This window comes from Vipera berus, assembly GCF_964194415.1.
Source record: "Vipera berus genome assembly, chromosome: 14".
Taxonomy (NCBI): Eukaryota; Metazoa; Chordata; class Lepidosauria; order Squamata; family Viperidae; genus Vipera; species Vipera berus.
In genome coordinates this window covers 11,451,140-11,472,733 of record NC_138217.1, presented here as the reverse complement: position 1 = coordinate 11,472,733, position 21,594 = coordinate 11,451,140, and the positions used below count along the sequence as shown (strand labels likewise).

Below are 21,594 nucleotides of genomic sequence, written 5' to 3'. Positions count from 1 at the left end.
AACAAAGACAATGGGAAGCCAGGTTCACTTAACAACTGTTACTAACTTAACAACCCAGTGATTCCCCTTAATAACTGTGGCAAGTAAACGGGAGGCAAAGTTCAATAAACATCTGTCTCGCTTAGCAACAGAAGGGCTCCATCGTGGTCGTAAATCGAGGTCCGCCTGTATTCTCTTGCATTTGGACTTGTATTTTATATTACAATAAATTCCAATTTTTTTTAAAAAAAAGGAAAGATCTGCTCTTCGTAATTTTTCTAGCTAGAGGCTGAGCCAATCGTTGGGAGTATATAAGATAAGAGTGCGGGTCCTCCCCATTTCGGGTAAAAATAAACTATTATTTCCCCTCCTCTACTGAGTTTTGTCACTACGTTCCTTGGAAGGAGATAAGGGAAGGAAAGGAGTAACTTTCTACCCAGAACTGGGTTTTAAAATAGGAGCTGCGGCTTTTAGTTAATCTTCAGGGCCTTTTCCAAGATGTCATCACTGCCTCGTGACTCGGTTGAAACACCAAAGAACAGAAGAGAAGGAAGGAAGGGACCAAGTTCCGGGCAAGGTTTTTAGTCCATGTGAAATTTAATAGAGAGCCAAGATAATTTCCCAGTGTCCTATAAATGAGAAAATTGGCAAGCTGTGGTTCTCCAAAGATTACAGGTTCCCCTCGGCTTTCCAGAAAGAAAAAAAAAGAGTTATTCTCCAAATCCCCCCCAAAGGCAAGACAAGGAGCAACGGATGGAAACTAATCCAGGAGAGAGAAGCAACCAGAAAGAAGTAAAGGAGAAATTTCCTAACGGCAAGGAGATTTAACTCACTTTTTTATACGTGCAAAAAAATCAAACCAACCACCCCATCAATCCGGACACACACACACACACACACACTTGTCAACAGTGACAAAAACAGCCTTTGCCTCAGCCCAAATCGGATTGTATTCACCACTTCGCCATGCCCAAAATTTCCAATATTAAAGGCTTTTTGTACGTGGAAAAAGCAAACCAATACCACCCCCCCAATCTCTCTCTGTGTGTGTGTGTGTGTGTGTGTGTGTGTGTGTGTACGATGCAATTCTAACTGCATTCAAGAGAGAAACGGGAAATTTTACTTGTGTGATGAGACACAAATTTCTCAATTAAAAAAAAAAAGTCTCCAGCTCCCTCTGCCGGTGGAGACGCCTTGTCACCTTGTATTCAAGTTGCATATAATTTTATTAAAAGATTTTCAAATTTGGGCTGGAGCTCTCATTCCACTCCAGACCAATCCTTGGCACATCCAACTATCTTAAATGCAGCTTTTATCCCCACGTTCATCTTTTCAAGCCCACACATTTTGTGCACAGGCCAGCAGCTCAGTTCACCACCCCAAAAAATGGAAAATACCCAACGTATCATCAACTCAAGACTTTGTACCACAAATGAGACAGACTGCTTTATTAGATGTTGGAAAATTAAAACAAAAAAAAGAGAGAGAGATGATCTTTATTGACAAAAATTTAAAACCATGCCAAAAAAAAGAAAGAAAAGAAAAGAAATATAACAGAAATTTAGAAAGAAATCTGAATTTTAGCCCCAGCTAAGGAGAAGCTTCCATTTGAGGACTGTACAGAAGGAACGCAGCTTTTAGCACCAACAAACAAAAATAAGATCACGGTGGCTACAGGATGCCCATATGAAGGGTGCGCCATTTGTGTCTTTCCTGGGCAACTCCATAAATCTATCTTTCTGATGTTCCCAGTTTCTTCTCTTCTCTTAAAGATGTCTGACAATTATTGCAACCATCTATGGTCCCCTTTGGGAGATCATGCCTCTCAACTCTTGCAGAAAGCTCCCAGTTCTAAATGTTTTAGGAAACCTAAAGTTTGGGGAAGTCTACGCAGGTCGAGGTGGAGGCCCATCAGTCTGCCTGCTGTGGTGAGAAGTCTCCTAGGGGAAGTCACCTTCCACCTATTCCTTTGAGAAGCCAAGACCAACCTTCTCAACTGAAGATTACAATCGCAGCGCTTGGACTGGCCGATGGGAGTGGGCAAACCTTCCCCCTTCCTAGCAATCTGACTGGCTAAGAAAGGGGAGAAATGGAAAGGCTAGGTTTGCTACACAACTACAATACCTTCTCTTTCAAGCCGGAGTTTGGGGGCGAAAGACATCTAAACTCAACCTTCTCGCTGCTCCTCAAGAAGAGACCTCACAATATGTCCACCAGGGGTGGACAGGCAAAGGACGCAGGGTGTGCACCACCAACGCCCCGACGCAAAACCCATGGGACTTTCTCTACTTGCATCCCACATCAGCACAAAAGAAGACACAGTTTGTATCGCAACGTGACACGAGTTCTTCATTGTTCGGGTCATTGTGATTTGTACCAGATGCCCACAAGGGCTAAGGCCGTAGCTTACACGATCATCATTTGACATTTAGAAAGCTTAATAACGAGAAGGCACTTTAAGGCATTAAGGCTTCGAAAAGCAGGCGGAAGAGGAAGCTTTTTGGTCCCACACTTTCTCCCAGCCACCCCAAGCTTCAGAAATATTTTGACAGCTAATGCTTCAGATCCATTAATGTTGCCGATAACATGAGTGCAGAAGGGAAGCAGCACCAAAAAAAGCTTATTTCTCTCCTTTTAGCAGCCTATAGAAGAAAGGACACAGAGGTCCAAAGTTCTTCTCTTCCTTCAGGTTACTCCTCCAGCCCTCCCTACAACAGACTCAAAAAAGAGGGTGTGGGGGGGAAAATCCAGTGTTTCCTACTCTTAGCATTGTGCACTGAAAAGAGAACCCAACTCTAAATCCAGGAGTGTTTGGTCTCCAGATATGTTGGGGTTATCACCTCAATCCATCATCTAGAGAACATTGCTTCTAGAGAAGGCTGTCCTGTCACTGTGGGGCACAGAGTGCAATTCTAATTAAGTTACATCGCCCGTGCCCCCCAAAAGACGCCTTTAGAAATCTCAGCAAAGGTGCAAAATTAGAGAGAGAGAGAGAGAGAGAGAGAGAGAGAGAGAGAGAGAGAGAGAGAGAGAGAGAGAGAGAGAGAGAGAGAGAGAGAGAGAGAGAGAGAGAGAGAGAGAGAGAGAGAGAGAGAGAGAGAGAGAGAGAGAAGACACCCTCTTCCTCCTGACCAAGAAGTTGGTCAACATGTCTTGGAATTTGTCTGCCAGTCTCTGGAGACAACAGATAATCAAGGATCATGGAAGAGGGCTGAGAAAACCAGAAGAAGCAGTAATACTGAATATCAACCCAGGAAATTCCACCCCGTTGGTCAGTCTGGAGAATTTGGGGAACAAGGCACGTGTTTCTCCCTTGGGAGAAATGGAGGGTACCCTCAAGTGAAAATATTAGGGTGTCCTCCGTGAGGATACGAGCCCCCAGAAAGATAATTGGGCTTGCAGAAGAGCTGGACTCCCAGGCTCTCTCTCTTTCTCTCTCCAGGAACATCCGGGGGAGTAGGGCTGGACCAGATCCATCCGTTTGGCTTCTGAAACCCACATCTGAGACCAAGGGTGTTTATCTCCCAGCCTCCTGGCGTTTCTGGAGCACTTCAATGACCTCATCAATGCCATCTTCGGGAACCTAGAGAGAAAAAAAGACGGTTGCATCGACACCTTTCAGGAAATACCAAATAGAAGGGAAGGCTCAAACTATTGCGGGGGGGGGATGGTCTTCAGCTTTGTAACCAGTTTAATATCGCTATTGAGAACAATATTTTTGTCTTATTACATTGGCCGCCATATTATTCTGAATGGCGGAAGGGAAGGGAAGGGGATTTAATTTACACTCGTAGCCACATCTTATGCCTCAAAACGAGGCAAGTTTGGTCTGATGGTTAAGACACCAGGCTAGAAACCAGGAGACGGTGAGTTCTAGTCCGACCTTAGCCATGAAAGTCAACTGGTTGACTTTGAGCCAGTCCTGCTTTCTCAGCCCAACCCACTTCCCGGGGTAGTTATTGTTGGGAAAACAGTTGGAGGAAAGGAGCATTAGGTAAGTTCGCCACCTTGAAGTGTTTAATGAACAATAATAAAGGTGAAATATCAATCAATGGGAATAAAAAAAAAATCTGGAATCCTCTAAAAGAACAAACGCTTCCAACGCGGGGTGTCCTCAGGCCGTTGCGGCTTACCAAGGCGTGGTCAAAGTTGAAGGTGCTGATGTAATAGGCGGAGATGTCTGCATAGGCCAGGGGTTCAGCAATCTGGGCCACGATCCCACATTCATCTGCCAAAGGGAGCAACCAGGAGAGAGATCAACCGAAGGCAAGGCCAAAGTTCCCAGATTCTGGAATTTGACCAATTCTGGTTTTGGGCCAGGACTTTCCTCTAGGAAAGCGGGGGTGGGTGGGTCTCCAAACTTGGCAACTTCAAGACTTGCGGCCTTCAACTCCCAGAACGTCTGGCTGAGGAATTCTGGGAGCTGAAGTCAACAAGTCTTAAAAGATGCCAAGTTTGGAGACACCCCGCCCCCCACTGCTCTAGGACAACACAGGAGATCCTTTAGGCGCCCGCTTAGATCCGCGCCATCGCTTGTGCTGATGGCTAGAAATGAAATTTAATTTCTTCCTGGGGATGGGATCCAGGTTAAGTGGAAATGGAAATTCTTCTCCCCAGTGTGGTGACAAGCCAAGGACCACCCTATTTTGAGTTAATTCCACCCCAAGAGAGTCTGTTATCTACAGCACCGTCGTCATCGATAAAAGCGTGGAAAAGAAAACACAATGAAACTCACCGAAGCCAAGGGGCTGCCCGCCAATCCTGACCATCCTCCAGAGCTCCCCTGAGGAACTGGTCAACAGCAGGTCGCTAGGGAATCTGGGAAAGGGGAGGAGAATCTGACATTTTCTCCACGGTGTTATCCACTGGCGCAAAGCTAACCCAGATGCTTGCTGGACTCGACTAAGGGACCTCTAGATGTCTCCTAACCCGCTCTTTCATCAGAGAAGGAGGCTCTCTACTCAACACCATGCCCGTAAGGATGACTTTTTTTACAACTAGGCTACTTCTGCCCCCCAAATGCCGAGCTCCTGGTGGTCATTCCACAAAACCTCCCTTCGCGAGGCACTCACTTTTTCTTGGTCTCTGCGTCCATGACGATGGAGATGTAGCCCTCAATCAGGGAGAAGGCAAAGAAAGTAATGGCTTCCTGGCTGTCAGCAGAGGCATCTTTTGGTGGGCTGAAAAAGGCCGAAGAAAGAAAGTTAATTTTGGACGATACATTTCTCCTATTTTGGAAGCATGGGATGGAAATGGACTTTTCTCCTGCTATTAAGAGCAATGGCATCTGGCCCCGGCTACTATTACAGCCGTTTTGTTAACACCTTCTCAAGTAAGCCTTGGTGGAGCAGTGGGCTAATGCCTCCCTAAGTAACACCAGCTGCCTGCAATTAGTGCAGGTTCGAGTCCCACCAGGCTCAAGGTTGACTCAGCCTTCCATCCTTCCGAGGTAGGTAAAATGAGGACCCAGATTGTTGGGGGCAATTAAGCTGACTTTGTAATAATGCCGCTTGGGGTGTGCGTGAAAGCCCTAATAAGCAGGCATATACATAGAATGAAAGCTACTGCTAAGTTTGTAAGCCGCCCTGAGTCTTCGGAGAAGGGCGGGATATAAATGGAATTAAAATAAAATAAAATAAATAAATAAAATGTCAGTGGCCTGTCACTGAATCAAAGACAAAGGGGAGAAGATAACTTTAAAGAACCTTTAAAGTCACTTATTTTCTGAGCTATTCTCCTGCTCCAGTGTTTTAATTCCTGGTATTTTACTTTATTATTATTATTATTTTGCTATAGCCATGCGTTTTAGGTTAAAATGATTTTGAATAATGATATGATTAAAGATTTTGTGATGTCACCGACGTCACCGTACTTGGACCTTAGATCAGACAACCTGAGCACAGCAGAAAAATAAGATTAGGAACATTCTGTAGGAGAAGAAGAGGCTGAGCTGGAAGGCGGCATAAAAGGTGCCATCTATTTAGAATCCATGGCGTTGTCATAAAAGAAACAGGTCCAGCCCCATTAATTCCATCTATTATCAATTTAGCTTTGACTACCGGTGTTAGTTGACTACAGTCTTGTATTAAAGGTAGCAATGGCACAATTCATTTGGTGACCATTTGAAGTTACAGCAGCCCTGAAATAAGTGACTTATGGCCATTTTTCACACTTACACAATTGTTGCAGCATTCCCCCTGGTCATGTGATCAAAATTCAGACCCTTGGCAACTGGCTCACGTGGATGACAATTTTATTTATTTATTTATTTTTTATTTTAATTCCATTTATATCCCGCCCTTCTCCGAAGACTCAGGGCGGCTTACAAGCTTAGCAGTAGCCTTCATTCTATGTATATGCCTGCTTATTAGGGCTTTCACACACACACACCCCAAGCGGCATTATTACAAAGTCAGCTTATTGCCCCCAACAATCTGGGTCCTCATTTTACCTACCTCGGAAGGATGGAAGGCTGAGTCAACCTTGAGCCTGGTGGGACTCGAACCTGCACTAATTGCAGGCAGCTGGTGTTACTTAAGGAGGCATTAGCCCACTGCTCCACCAAGGCTCCTATTGATGACTGCAGTGTCCCAGGATCGGCTGATCCCCTTTTGGGACCTTCTGAGAAGCAAAGTCAATGGGGCAGCCAGATTCCCTTCACAACCATTTTGCTAACTTCACAACACGGTGACTCATTTAACAACTGTGGCAAAAAAAGACTGTAAAACAGGGCAGGACTCCCTTAACAAGGGAGGTTTTAGGCCGACCTGTTGTAAGTCGAGGATTACCCAGAAACCCTGACTCAAACCATTCCTTAGCAACCTTCCTTCCCCCCCAACCCCACCCAGCCAGCACACACCAACCACTGACCTGGCTGAGTAGAACAGGACATCAATGAGTTTTGTGGCAATGGCTGGCAAGGTTTCGGGGGCGATGCTAAGGATGCAGAATCTGTTCTGAGGAGTCTGTATTGGATGGACCGTGGCGTTGAACTCTGGGAAGCAGAGAAAGAGAGAGGGGGGGGAAAGATGCTGCCAGACCTGCCCCAGTCTGATCCCAGTCATCTCAGGGACGACTCACACCCTGGACGGTATCTCTTTACTCTCCTGCCATCGGGTAGGAGATATAGGAGTATAGCCAGCCGTACCAACAGGCTGAAAAACAGCTTTCATCCGTGGGCTGTTAGGCTTTTGAATGGGATATAATCTCTGTGAACTTATGCAGAATTGACTTGGGAGGCCGGTGTGTGGTGTAGTCGGTTCACATGGTGTGGTAGGATGGAGGGTTTGTTGTCACTGTGTCTTGGGGGGAGGGAGCACGGGGGGGGGAGGCTCAGCTAATCTCAATGTACACATGTTGTACTTTGACAATAAAGGTTTATTATTTATTATTATTAGGGAAGAGAAACCCTCAACTCCAATAACGGAGCAGCCACAAGTTAAAAAGATAATTTATTCCACTGACGAATTGTTCCGAGTGTCAGGAAATTCCTCCTTAGATGTAGGTTGCCTCTCTCCTCGATTAGTTTTCTTCTTGTCCTGCCTTCAGCTGCTCTGGAGAATAGGTTGACCACCCCCCTTCTTCTCTGTGGCAGCCCCTCAAATACCGGAATGGCTCCAGTACTGGAGTTCATCCGACTTGGTCTCCAGCAATAGAAAACCCACCTTGCTTTGCCTTGTGGAATCCGTTGCTTATGTCTTCACAGTTTGCGGCGACCGCTTCTCCATTCACCTCTTTGTAAATTTCAAATTCATCGGCCAGGGTGTGGATGACCACAGGCAGATCCTTCTCCCGTACCTGAAAGGCAAACAAAAAAAGATCCCCGATACTACAGCATCACCATGTCCGTTGCGAATGGCTTCCGTCTCTCCCGCTTGAGCAGGGGGTTGGACTAGAAGACCTCCGAGGTCCCTTTTAATCCCTGACTTGGCGCTGGCTGGGCCAGCTGCTCCCTCCGAGTCTCAGCCTCCCCATTTCCCACCGGAGGAGAGCGTAATTCTCTCTCCCTGCCAACTGGCCCCAAGTTCTTCAAACCAGGACCGGTTCCAGATCAGAGGAAGCCATTTTAAAACAAGGGTAGAGAACTCGTAGCCTATCCCAACCCCTTGAGCAGCGGTGGGCAACTAATTTTCCCAAGGGGCCACATCGATAAACTGGGACTGCTGTGGAGGGCCAAACCAATGTACAGCTAGTCCTCGATTTACGACGTCAAGGGGGTCCAAAATTTCTGTTGCGAAGTGGAACATTTGTTAATTTCGTTACTTGGTGAATTCTGCCCCATTTTGCCACCTTTCTTGCCACAGTTGTTAAGGGATGCAGCTGTTGAGTTAGCAACACGGTTGTTAAGCGAATCTGGCTTCCCCATTGACTTTGCTGGTCAGAAGGTCACAAAGAGTGGTCACATGAGCCCGGGACACTGCGACCGTCATAAATATGAGTCAGATGCCAAGGCGTCTGAGTTTCGGGGATGGTGCAACGGTCTTAAGTGTGGAAAAAAGGTCATAAGTCACTTCAAAGGGTCACCCAACGAACCGTCGTTAAGTCAAGGACTAGCTAGAATCTGATTTGATGTCCTTAAACTCCATCAATAACACACAAAAACCCCTCCCCATTCCTCCTCTGTTTATCGGTGGGAGGGGGACCATCCCCCACTCCCCAGCCTTTGAACTCAGCCCTTATCGTACCAGAGGACCCACGCCGGCTCTAGAACCAGCTACTAAGAAGCTCACCAAAATAAAATCGGTCTGATATGTGGACAACATCAAAACCGAGACGTTATGCTCGGCCAGCGGGGCGATGACGGATTTTGCAATCTTGGTGACTCCTATCGGCTGGTTGTTGAGGGAGGCGCTGCCATTGGACGAGACGTTCAGCACGAGCCACGTGGAATCCACCACTTGCAGGAACTCAGAGGCATGGAGCTCTGGAAGAAACGCGAGAAAAACTCATGAACCTAGGGCCAAAGTGGAATTTTCTGCCAATGGGATTTTCCCATGTATTTTACCAGGAAACATAGATAAGGCAGCCTAGAAAAGTCAGTGCCCTCCTAACCATACCCACGCACTCCGAGTTTGTTGGCAAAGTCCATTTTCCCGTATGAGTTCATGGTGAGCTAACCCTAAGTGGAATTTTCCTCCAATGGGATTTTCCCCATGTATTTTACCAGGAAACATAGATAAGGCAGCCTAGAAAGGTAAGTGCCCTCCTAACCATACCCAACCATTCCGAATTTGTTGGCAGTGTCCATTTTCCCGTATGTGTTCATGGTGAGCTAACCCTAACCCTAAGTGGAATTTTCCTCCAATGGGATTTTTCCCATGTATTTTACCAGGAAACATAAATAGGGCAGGCTAGAAAAGTCAGTGCCCTCCTAACCATACCCAAGTACTCCGAATTCGTTTGCGATGTCCATTTTGCTGTATGAGTTCATGGTGACCTAACCCTAACCCTAAGTGGAATTTTCCTCCAATGGGATTTTCCCATGTATTTTACCAGGAAACAGAGATAGGGCAGCCTAGAAAGGTAAGTGCCCTCCTAACCATACCCAACCATTCCGAATTTGTTGGCAGTGTCCATTTTCCCGTATGAGTTCATGGTGAGCTAACCCTAACCCTAAGTGGAATTTTCCTCCAGTGGGATTTTTCCCATGTATTTTACAGAGAAAACCAACTGGGAAAAGAAGAGTATAAAATGGCCCGGAGATGGCAAGAATCTGAGAATGGCTCTCCTCCAAATTGGATTAAAAATTAAGTCCCTCCGTTTTTCAGATGACTGGATCTCTTCAGCAGAGCTGGATGCCTGTTCATGGCCCTCAACACACTGAGGATCAAAGGTTTCCATTGAGAAGGAATTTGCAAGGGGGAGGGGGGGGGAAGAGAGAGGAAAATAAAATATTGACCTCTTTTTTTTCCCCCAGCCACAATTCCCCACCGCCACCACAAAATGCAACCGGCTCCGTCTTGACCAAATCTCTTTAAGATTTATCACCCAGAGTCCATCAAAAGGCACAATGACACTTTCTAAATAAACATCACCCAGATGTTGGGAGGTTGCGTTTAACTGGAGCTATTCAAAACAATGCAAGAAAGGGGGCACTGTTATTCCTCCTTCCCTCCCGGAAAATAATCCTCTCGGAAGAATTTCCAAGCAATATAAAAACAAAACAAAACTGTAATTTATATAACTAAATAATTTGGTTGCTGTGTTCTTCTCTCCTCCCCTTCCTTCCTTTTCTCTGATACCTCCTCCCCATCTCTTCTCCCTGCCTATTTATCCCTCCCTTCCTCCCTCCCTCCCTTCTTTCGCTCCCTAACTATTACTCCTTCCTTCCTTCCTTCCTTCCTTCCTTCCTTCCTTCCTTCCTTCCTTCCTTCCTTCCTTTCCCTTCCCTTCCCTTCCCTTCCCTTCCCTCCCTTCCCCTCCTTCCTTCCTTCCTTCCTTCCTTCCTTCCTCCCTTCCTTCCTTCCCCCTTTATGTAGGTCTGCAACAGTAGTAAAATACTTCACTTCAACTGACCCCTTCTTCCCCACCCCACAGCCAGTTTCTCTCCCCCCCTCCCCATTCCAGGAAGCACCGGGGGAAGTTTCCCTTGCCCTGTTTCCACAGGGTAGCAGCACAAACCTCTCCTCCCAGCCTCGGAAGATCACACCTTCTGCCCTCCTTGCCAAGCTGAAGCCAAGGCCGCTCTGGAGCCCCTCCAAGCCCAGCGATACAAAAGATACTGCGGGTCAGCAAGAACCGGCCAGCGTCTCGTTTTCCGCTCCTTTTCCGCTCCCCTGGGCAAGTGCAACACCCTGAGATAAACATCTGCTCCCCCTCATCCTTGGGAACATACCGATGGGCAGCCAAGCATTTGTTCCCTTTCTTGGAATTGTGGGAACACCCAGCACAAGAGCCGAACAGAAGCAGAGATCTCATTTTAAGTTTGCCAGGGGCTGCAACTTCCGCCAATTGGAGGGCCCTGCGTCTCAGCTCTCAGCCGGGGGAATTTTAGGAGCTGAAATCCAAACATCTGGAAGGCACCACCTTGGCTGCCTGCCTGCTTCCCGTCCAACATAATTCCATTCGCAGGAAGCGACTTTGCACCGAGTTAAAACTGGTCGCCCAGGATTGCCGCCCTTGACAGTTAGCAGCGCTCCTAAACAGATCCCCTCTAAAAACAAATCTGGTTTTTCAGAATCTACCAACTACTTTTCATTTAGGAGCGTTATGAACAATTGGGGGTGTTTGGGGGGCATGCTCCTTCCTTCCTTCCTTCCTTCCTTCCTTCCTTCCTTTCTTCTCTTTCTTTCTGCAGGAATTCCAGACGCTTCCTGGCAACTATAGAGGGTTGAGGGAGAGGCACTGGCTAAAAATCCCTAAGGAAATTTCAGGGCTAACAGTGTTAAAAGAGAGAGGGGGGGGAATGGAAATTACCCCAAAGGATTGCAAAGGTACTTATAACATGTAGTTTTGATGATTAGAAAAACACTTGGGTAATGTGCAGGTCTGTACATTGGGGAAACAAAACAACGGCTTCATAAACACACATGGCACAAGATAGGAGAAGAAACCCATCAGCAGAAGATTCAGCAGGCCACCTGCATTTAAAAAAACAAAGGCCGCTCTTTTGAAGAGGGCAAAGTCCACATTTTGGACAGAGGGGACCGCTGGTTTGAGCGAGGACTCAAAAGAGGCCACCTGTGTCAAAAATGAACAGCCCTCTCTCAACAGAGGGGGGAGGGACACGACACTGCCTATCTCCGGTCTACAACACAGTCCTCTCAGCGGTTCCAAGAAGGCTCCACGGCCATTTGCACCACTCAGGTGATCCTGAGGAGCCAGGTAAGCCTCCAAGTGGCCTCAACGCCTCTCTAAAAAAAATGCAAATGACCAGCTGTCTGCAAGGAGTATAAATCCTTCCCTTCCCCACCCTCCAGTCAGAGCGGAAGAAGCTTCTCGGATGAGAAGCGGAACCTCTTCAAAGAAAAACAAGGAAGTCCAGTTGCCTCTTGGAAAGAAAAAAAAGCACCTCTGGGAGAATTGGATAATGGAAAAAAGGGAACTTTTGGAGGGAAATCCTGGCGTAGTAGGGGAGAAAAACAAAACCACAGCCTCTCTCAACTGACCGTAATGGCAGTCGCATAAGTGAGGTGTGGGTGCAGGGAGGAAAGAGTCAGGAATTGGCTATAAACGTATTTTTTTCAGCCCTGACCACAGCTGAACAAGTGGTCAGTGAACGAGGAATACCTGTCTCTGTTGCTCATACCTTTGAAGCCTTCTTCATCCAACATGATGGTGTAATCTTCAGGCGTCTCTGTTAAGCTAAAAAACCTGCACCTGGGAAGAGAGGAGACGGTTAGGTCACGCTTGGGAAGTTACTCTGTGAAATTCACCTCCTTTTGGACAGAAATTGGAAAAATCACCTTCCTTCCTTCCTTTCCTCCCTCCCTCCCTCTTTCTTTCTTTCTTTCTTTCTTTCTTTCTTTCTTTCTTTCTTTCTTTCTTTCTTTCTTTCTTTCTTTCTTTCTTTCTCTTTCTTTCTTTCTCTTTCTTTCTTTCTTTCTTTTTTTCTCTCTCTTTTTCTTTCTTCTTTCTCTCTTTCTTTCTTTCTTCTTTCCTTTCTTTCCTTCCTTCCTTCCTCTATTTCTATTTCTCTCTTTCTTTCCTTCCTTCCTCTATTTCTATTTCTTTCTCTTTTTCTTTCTTTCTTTCCTTCCTTCCTTTCTCTATTTCTATTTCTTTCCCTTTTTCTTTCTCTCTTTCTTTTTCTTCTTTCTTTCTTTTCTTTCTTTCTTTTTTCTTTCTTTTTTCTTTCTTCTTTCTTTCTTTCTTTCTTTCTTTCTTTCTCTTTCTTTCTTTCCTTTCTTTCCTTCCTTCCTTCCTCTATTTCTATTTCTCTCTTTCTTTCTTTCCTTCCTTCCTTTCTCTATTTCTATTTCTTTCTCTTTTTCTTTCTTTCCTTCTTTCCTTTCTCTATTTCTATTTCTTTCCCTTTTTCTTTTTCTCTCTTTCTTTTTCTTCTTCTTCTTTCTTTCTTTCTTTCTTTCTTTCTTTCTCTTTCTTTCTTTCCTTTCTTTCCTTTCTTTCCTTCCTTCCTTTATTTCTATTTCTTTCTCTTTTTTTTCTTTCCTTCCTTCCTCTATTCCTATTTCTTTCCCTTTTTCTTTCTTTTTTTCTCTTCTTTTCTCTCTCTCTCTTTCACTGTCTTTCTCTTTTTCTTTTTTCTCCCCCTCCCCCTCCCTCCCTCTCTCTCACGCACACACAACACACACACACACACACTCCAGCAACATTTCTCAGGCTGCCCCTTCAGCTTGAAAAAAAGATCCACCGACATTGCCCAGGGCCTCTTAAGCAACCCAAGAAAATGGCTTAGCAGATGCACTCAACCGCAGTCACACAAACACAAGCCTGTTTAACCGCAACACGACAAGCCCTGCCCTTTTGTCTGACACACAACTTGTTTATCCCCTTGCAACAGAAAGGGGAAAAAAAGTTTGTTTGAGCAGATCAAATGAGCTAGAATGAAATGAATTGCTGATTCACGTGAAACGCTTGAAGTTGGCGCATGTAACGTCCGGCTCATTTGTGGCAAAATCAGTCACAAATGCTGTTGTGTGTTTTTTTTTTCAAACTTGGCACTGCAAAACAGTTAAACCAGATTTTTGGAAATTGTTTCAAGGCTTCGAAAGAAGAGAATCTTTGTAGCTCAGGGTTGAATTGTGGGGTCCTTGGTGTCTTCTGAGCTTAGTGGTTTTCTTGCAGACGTTTCATGACCCAACTACGTAACATCATCAATGCTAGAGGCTTTCAGACTTGTTTACCAGGCTGCCTTATGGCTTTTTTTTAAAACAGCAAGAGAAATCTGTTTTGGGGGGTTTTTTTTTAGAATTTGTAGCCATCACAGAAAGAACCGTTTGCAATCCGACTTCAGCTTGGCCAATTAGGGAATCTGACCATTTGACTATACCTAGGGTAGGCAACCTCGGCTCTTTTATGACTCATGGACTTCAACTCCCAGAATTCCTGAGTCAGCATAGCTGACTCAGGAATTCTGGGAGTTGAAGTCCATGAGTCATAAAAGAGCCGAGGTTGCCTACCTGTGGACTATACCATTTAGCAGGGATGGTGTAAGATCTCCTGCCTTGAGCAGGGGTCGGACTAGAAGACCTCTGAGGTCCCTTCCAGCCACATGGTTCTATGGCTGGCTGGAGAATTCTGGCAGTTGAAGTCTCCCCCCCCCCATCTTGAAGTTGCCAAGTTTGCAAAAAAAAACAAACAAACCTGAGTTGAATACAGAGTCATTTGACTAGCCAACCAGATTTTGGGAGAAAAAGTTCATCAGGTGAGTTAAAATCCACCCAGGGGAGCAAACAGAAACCACGACTCAGCTGAGAAGGAAGGAAAGAGGATAAAGGAGGAAAAGAAAAAGAACAAAGAAGAACTTAAGGAAAAAAACAAAGTGGAGAAATCACGGTTATCATAGGTGATCGGAATGCCGTATAGGCGACTAAGCAAGCTGCAATATTTTTCTTCCACGTTTGCCAGACGTTATTTTTTCTTGTTGGGGGCAATAAGCTGACTTTGTAATGATGCCGCTGGGGGTGTGTGTGAAAGCCCTAACAAGCAGGCATATACATAGAATGAAGGCTACTGCTAAGCTTGTAAGCCGCCCTGAGTCTTCGGAGAAGGGCGGGATATAAATGGAATTTAAAAAAAACACAAAAACTTTCATGAGTATGAAAACTTAGACCATTCCCCATGCGGGGAAAAAAAACCCATGTATTTTTTTGTGTGTGGCTCTATTGCCTCCTTGGGCCACCATCTCCACCGCACAAAATTAAGCCAGATTTTTTTCATTTTAACAGCCAAACTTTAGTTGTTCAGATTGGAAACTGTCTTGGACTTGTTTACAGCACGGCCTTAAGGCTTTTGAAAACAAGAACAGGAATCTGTTTGTTTTTCTAGGACGTGTAACCATCACAGAAAGAAGTGTAAATGTAAAAACAAACAAGGAAAGAAACAGCGATCTGAAGCTGAGCAACGCAAAAGGGGAGGGGGGGGAACGTGCAAACTATGTTTTCCAGAATAATTTTATTTTAACTCACAATTAGATACACGCTAAGTGTGGTATGTTGCCTCTGCAAAGGCAGAATGTCAAACTCTTGCCAATTTGCACCTTTTGGGGAGCTGTGGAGTTTAAAGAGTTAAGCAGTCAGACAAGACATGGAGTAGTAAGTAGCTAAAGGAAGTAGGAAATGGCTTGGAATTGGTGGGAAACAATAGCCAGCAAGGAGCTGGGCTGGAGAAAGACGCCAGCCTAGGAACAAATTAGAAAACAGAATTAGGCCCTAAGGACTGCCAGGGAAAGAGTGGGCAAGGGAGGAAATTTGGGAGAAAAGAGCAGTTGCACAGCAGGATGATGTGAAAACTGTATTTCTAGTTTAACGAAATGAAGGACTCGGGGTGACGTGATAGCAGTCTCCCAATATTTAAGGGACTATCACAAAGGAGAGGGGGGGTGTCAACCTGTTCTCCAAAACACCTGAAGTCAGGACAAGAAGCAACGGACGGAAACTAAATCAAAGAGAGAAGCAACCTAGAACTAAGGAGAAACTTCCTATAACAGTGAGAACAACTAACCAGTGGAACTCCTTGCTTCAAGAAGTGGTAAATGCTCCAACACTGGAAGTTTTTAAGAGGAGACTGGACAGCCATTTGCCTGAAATGGTATAGGGTTTCCTGCCTGAGCAGGGGGTTGGACTAGATGACCTCCAAGGTCCCTTCCAACTTTATTATTCTTTTTTTATTTTTTATTTTTTTTTAATCCCATTTATATCCCGCCCTTCTCCGAAGACTCAGGGCGGCTTACAATTTAAGCACAAACCAATGTGCTTAGCAATTTTTAACCTCCTGTTATAAATTTCACACTGATTGCAAATTCCTAGCGGGCAGCCTTCATTTTATCTCCCAGGGTGCAAAACAACTTACGAAACAGACCAGAAGCTGTGAGCCAAACAGCCCGCTTGGTGCTGATAGGGAGCTGAGCCCTCCAGATGTTCTGACCGATGAAAAATCCCTCTTCCCCGGTGAGAAAACCAAGAGAAAATTTTCCACTGCCTGAGATTCTCTGCTGAGGTATGATAGCAAGGGAAACAAGAACGAAAGATAAAGAAAATGACCTCCGGAAAAGCTTTAGCTAAGCCTAACTGGGATGGAAGTAAGATTCCTCAGTCCTTATATAGATAGCCCTGGGCTGACGACCACAATTGTCGTTAAATGAGACAGATGTCAAGCAAACTTTGCCCATTTTATGACTTTTCTTGCCACCGTCGTCAAGTGAATCAGTGCACTTGTTACGTTAATAACACGGTCGTTAAGCGGATTCCCCTTTTGACTTTATTTTTATTTATTTTATTTTATTTAGATTTATATACCGCCCTTTCCCGAAGGACTCAGGGCGGTTTACAGGGCATTTAAAAAACAGTCAATACAAACGTTAAAACAAATTAAAAGAGATTAAATAGAACCCTGAGAAAATTAAAACCCAGTTAAAATTAAAATTAAAAATATTCTCAGCCTTTGACTTTGCTTGTCAGAAAGTCGCAAAAGGGGACCCTGGGCTTCTACGGCCGTCATCAATGTGAGTCAGTTGCCAAGCGTCTGAATTTTGATCGTTGTTGACCCTTGGGATATTGTGAAAAGTGTGAAAAACGGTCATAAGCCCCTTTTTCCGGTGCTAAAGGAATGGCTGTAACTTGAGGACTAACTGTTATGACGTGACTACCTCCTAATTCTATAAATGAGGTCAAGTAGCATTTTTGTAAACTGGAATCTTCCCTCAAAACAGAAGCCAGAGCTGGGAAACTGAAGCATTGATATAAAAAAGATGACATTGCTTAATTAAAAAATGGCACAATTATCCAGACCGCTTGCAAGCAGCATCCAAGGATCACTCTATTTGCAAAACATCCCTTATGGACATCCTTAAGATTTCCAGTCCCTTTGCAAAACAAGCAGAGTCTTTGCCTATGGAGGAAAAAAACATAAAAAAAACCAGAAGAAACGCCAGAGAGAGAGTAAAGAAGCAGGTATCTTGTATCAAATCCCCCCCCTTTTTTTTAATACATGTCCTTTTTGCTTTCTGCAATTCCAAAGGGACCCTGAAAATAATTTTTTTAAAAAAAAAATGAAGAAGGAGAGAAACCCCGACTGCCAATTCTTGCAGCCAAGTGCAGAGGCGGAAGAAATTTAGGAAAAAAATAGATGGCTTCAAGAGGGGAAAATAAATATAAATTGCTCCAAAGGAGGGGAAAAAATAAATTGCTTCAAGAGAAATCAGCAGCCGAGTGGGGAAAAAAAAGCTGTTTATTTTCCTTCCAAGATTTTCAAACCAGCCGTGGGCAATAAGCTGACTTTGTAATAATGCCGCTTGCCCCCCCCCCAAAAGCCCTAATAAAAAGCAGGCATATACATAGAATGAAGGCTATTGCTAAGCACATTGATTTGTGCTTTAAATTGTAAGCCGCCCTGAGTCTTCGGAGAAGGGCGGGATATAAATGGGATTAAATAAATAAAATAAATAAAATGTGCTAAATATGCCTTTTTTGCTGCACTTAGAGGCAGGGGGAAAAAAGGGCCCTCCCAGGGTAATTGGGGTCCCCCTTTTCAAGATCTGGGGAGGGGTTAGGCCTCAGCTGTCCCCCCAAAAACACAGCAGCTGTCAAACCAGGGTTCACTAGCATCTTTTTAAAAGATGGCACAGATTTTACAGCATTGGGTTGTTGCAGTCCGCATTCCTGAATTTAAGGGGCAACTCCAATCTACTTGGGGATGATGGGAAACGTAGTCCAAGCACCCGAATTGGAGGAAGAGACACATAAGAGACACAGACTCTCCCAGTTCCAAATTGGGGATTAATCTTATGTACACGAGACCTCACTCTTTGTCTCAACCCTTTGGAGTTTCCCCTGACTGCAACTACCATCACCCCCAGCCAGTTGGTCTGAGTGGTGAGAGTCTAAGCAAAGCCAAGAGGGATCTGGATATTGGGGGAAGGCTGGTTCTCCCACCTTCCGGGCTAAAGCCAGGGCAACTGGCTGCAATACTCCACAGTACCACTAGATGGCAGTAGAAAGCGCCATTGCCACCCTCTACAGGGCTTCAGGAGCACTGCAGTCCAAATCTCACCCCAGAAAGATGGTGGGCATCTTCAGAGGTTAGCGAGAACGTCATGGTCCAGTTTGGCAACAGACACAGCTCTGCTCTGTCCACATTTGCACCGGACTGCCCCTCTTCTTGTGTGTGTATACACACACACACACACACACACACCCATCCATAACCGGGCTCAAACCTTAATTTGCAAGCACACAGCAGAGAGAAGCTACTTTTCCATGTATACACTGGTTAGAATAAGAGAGTTGGAAGGTCCTGAGGCACCCCCCTCCCCAATTCGGAGCACGTGTAAACACCAGCTTTGATCAAATGCCGGTGGTCAATCCGATAACGGCGCCGAATCCCGCCGCCCTAGGATTCCAGCACTGCGCCTCTGCACTTTCTCCAGCCCGGCCACGACGACACGCGTGTCTGCGCCTTCCCAAATACACACCAACCCAACCCCCCCCCCCCGCACGCAGTCTCAGCCCAGCCCAGCCCCGCCGACACGCGTGTCTGCGCCTTCCCACGATGCGCGCACACCCGCGCCCCACCTGCTGCGCTGGGGCAGGAGCAGCATCTTGAGCAGCGGGTGGGTGTAGAGCCAGAGGCCGGGGCGGGCCAGGCTCAGGACCCGCACGCGGGGCTCCAGGATCCGCAGCTCCATGGCGCAGCCAGCCAGGCCGGCGCCCTGCCCAGCGCTGGGCTTTACGCAAGCCGGGCCCGCCGCGCCGCCTCCTTCCCCAGGCCCGGCCCGGCCCACGGCGTGGGGGGAGCCACGGCCCGGACCCACCCCCGGCCCGCCCGCCCGCTTTGCTCGCCGCCGGCCGCCTCTGAGCTCGTGCAGAGCGCTTGGGCAAGGTCCGGAGCGAGAAGCCCAGCGGTTGGGTGGGGCGTCCTTCGCTTTCCCTGCGCGGGTGCTGAAAGGGAAGAGCCGGGTTCTCACGACCCCTTGGTGGATTCGTGGCCAAGCAGGTCGCGTGCACCCGGCCTTCGTCTGGGACTTCCAAATCCCTTCCTTTCTTCCTCATTCGCTCGCTCGCTCCCTCTCTTTTTCCATCCATCCATCCATCCTTCCTTCCTTCCTTCCTTTCTCTTCCTTTCTTCCTTCCTTCCTCTTTTCCTTCCTTCCTTCCTTCCTTCCTTCCTTCCTTCCTTCCTTCCTTCCTTCCTCTTTGTCTCTCTTTCTTTTTCTTTCTCTTTCCTTCCTTCCTTCCTTCCTTTCTTTCTTTTTCTTTCTTTCTCTCTCTCTCTCTCTCTTTCTTTCTTTCTTTCTCTTTCTTTCTTTTTCTTTTTCTTTTTCTTTCTTTCTTTCTTTCTTTCTTTTTCTTTCTTTCTTTCTTTCTTCCTTTCTTCCTTCCTTCCTCTTTCTCTCTTTTTTCTTTCTTTCCTTCCTTTCTTTTTCTTTCTTCTTTCTTTCTTTCCTTCTTTCCTTTTTCTTTCTTTTTCTTTCTTTCTTTCTTTCTTTCTTTCTTTCTTTCTTTCTTTCTTTCTTTCTTTCTTTCTTTCTTTCTTTCTTTCTTTCTTTCTTTCTTTCTTTCTCTTTCTTTCCTTCCTTCCTTCCTTCCTTCCTTCCTTCCTCCCTCCCTCCCTCCCTCCCTCCCTCCCTCTGTTGCAGTGTTCTGGACTCATGTGATCACCTTTTGTGACAAAAGCCAATGGGTAAGCCAGATTAACAACCGTGTCAGTAATTTAACAACTGCAGTGATTCACTTAACAACCGTGGCAAGGCAGGCTGCAGAATGGAGCCAAATTCCCTTAGCGACTGACTTGCGTAGCAACAGAAATGATAGTTGAGGGATAGGTGTCCTTGAGGCAGGCCACAAGTCTGGATGGGCTGCTTCCTTGGTGCCTTGCCCACATTGTGCTCACCTACACACCTTCCACCTGGGGCGTTTCTAACGTTCTCTCCTACTCCTTTTGTGTGTTATTTATTCCAGGAATTTTCTTTTTGTCTCCTGGCCTTTGATGGAAAAATGCAGATAATATACAAAAAAAAAACAACACAACAGGCTGATTCGAGTTGCAACAGGCCCTCTCAGTGCCCACAGCGAATGTTCCTGCCACAACCCAGAGGACACAAAAGGGTGTTGTGTGTAACAGCCCTTCTTTCTGTTGAGGATGCCCCAAGCCTGGCCCAAAACCGATTAAAAACAGGCTTGCAAAGATCAAAATTCCTGGCCAGCTGAATTCGCCATCCCAGGTTCTACATTGCTTGGAAACGGAAGAGACCAGTGACAGAAATCTGTGGAAAACTGGGTTGCATTCTTACAGCCTAATAATAATAATAATAATAATAATAATAATAATAATAATAATAATAATAATAATAATAATAATAATAAGAAGAAGAAGAAGAAGAAGAAGAAGAAGAAGAGGAAGAAGAAGATGATGATGATGATGTTGGAAGGGACCTTGGAGGTCATCTAGTCCAACCCCCCTGCTTAGGCAGGAAACCCTATACAATTTCAGACAAATGTTTGTCCAATTTCTTCTTAAAAACATCCAGTGTGGAGCATTCACAACTTCTGGAGGCAGGTTGTTCCACTGGTTAATTGTTCTGTCAGGAAGTTTCTCCTTAGTTCCAGGCTGCTTCTCTCCTTGATGGGTTTCCATCCGTTGCTTCTTGTCCTGCCTTCGGGCGCTTTGGAGAATAGCTGGACCCCCTCTTCTTTGGGGCAGCCCCTGAGATACTGGAACACTGCTATCATTCCATTCTGCGTCCATGGTCCGGAGATCACCTAATCACAATTTTGTGACTTTCCCAATGGGCCAGATTCATTTAACGATCGCACGACTGGCTTAGCAACTCCGGCGAATTTCTTTCACAAACCGTGGCAAAAAAAAAGGTCCTATGATGAGGTATGACTCGCTGAACAACAGTCTCCCTTAGCAATGTAAATTTTGGGTTTAGCTGCAGTTGTAGGTTGAGGACTACCTGTATTAAGCTTTGAAGCTGGGCGAGAGGTTCTCTTTTCTGTTGGAAAAAAAAAGATTTTCAGTGTGCCACCCACTCAGGGTGTCTGCCTCAGAGCTATTCCAACAGGCTCGTAAATTTTGCAAGTCTTATTTCGGCAGTGGAAAATTTCAACCCTGTGGCCAACTTTATGGAAAATTACAAGCAACTGCAACTGGGAAGTGGATAAGAAAGAAAATAACGCGTTGAATGGAGTCTAGATTCCAGCAAATCTGGACCTTAGGCCAGTGTTTCTCAACTTGAGCCACTTGGACGACCACTCCCAGAATCCCCTAGTTAGCTACTGCTGGCTGGGGAATTCTGGGAGCGGAGGTCCACCTCTCTTTAAGTGACCAGTTGAGAAACAGGATACGTTTTGTCGACTCTTGACAGAAAGATGCTGGATTCAGCTTGGTGAGGATTGCAAAATTGGAGGAAAATTGCATTTGTCCCCAAACCGTCTTGGTTGCTGAAGAGTTTGAGAGAGGGAGAGAGAAGCAAAGGAATTTTCAAGCAGATTT

At 45.7% G+C, this 21,594-nt stretch overlaps 1 protein-coding gene across 1 annotated transcript; it reads right to left on the bottom strand.

Moving 5' to 3' along the window:
* Positions 1 to 1,412: 1,412 nt before the first annotated feature.
* On the bottom strand, positions 1,413 to 18,928 carry CASTOR1 (cytosolic arginine sensor for mTORC1 subunit 1). Its single transcript, XM_081339376.1, has 9 exons — positions 18,672 to 18,928; positions 12,227 to 12,297; positions 8,709 to 8,902; positions 7,644 to 7,776; positions 6,850 to 6,973; positions 5,052 to 5,159; positions 4,715 to 4,797; positions 4,113 to 4,207; positions 1,413 to 3,562 (listed from the first exon to the last, which is right to left on the bottom strand). Exons 1-9 carry the CDS (start codon positions 18,782 to 18,784, stop codon positions 3,497 to 3,499), a joined length of 987 nt encoding a protein of 328 aa, XP_081195502.1. The 5' UTR covers positions 18,785 to 18,928; the 3' UTR covers positions 1,413 to 3,496.
* Between the last annotated feature and the right edge of the window lie 2,666 nt (positions 18,929 to 21,594).

Excerpts from the sequence above, each read along its gene's own strand:
- CASTOR1 (XM_081339376.1), bottom strand. The coding sequence starts at position 18,784 with ATGGAGCTGCGGATCCTGGAGCCCCGCGTGCGGGTCCTGAGCCTGGCC. Across the intron at positions 12,298-18,671 it reads CTCCTGCCCCAGCGCAGCAG|GTGCAGGTTTTTTAGCTTAA; the intron begins GTGGGGCGCGGG and ends CTCTCTTCCCAG. Across the intron at positions 8,903-12,226 it reads GGATGAAGAAGGCTTCAAAG|AGCTCCATGCCTCTGAGTTC; the intron begins GTATGAGCAACA and ends CGTTTCTTCCAG.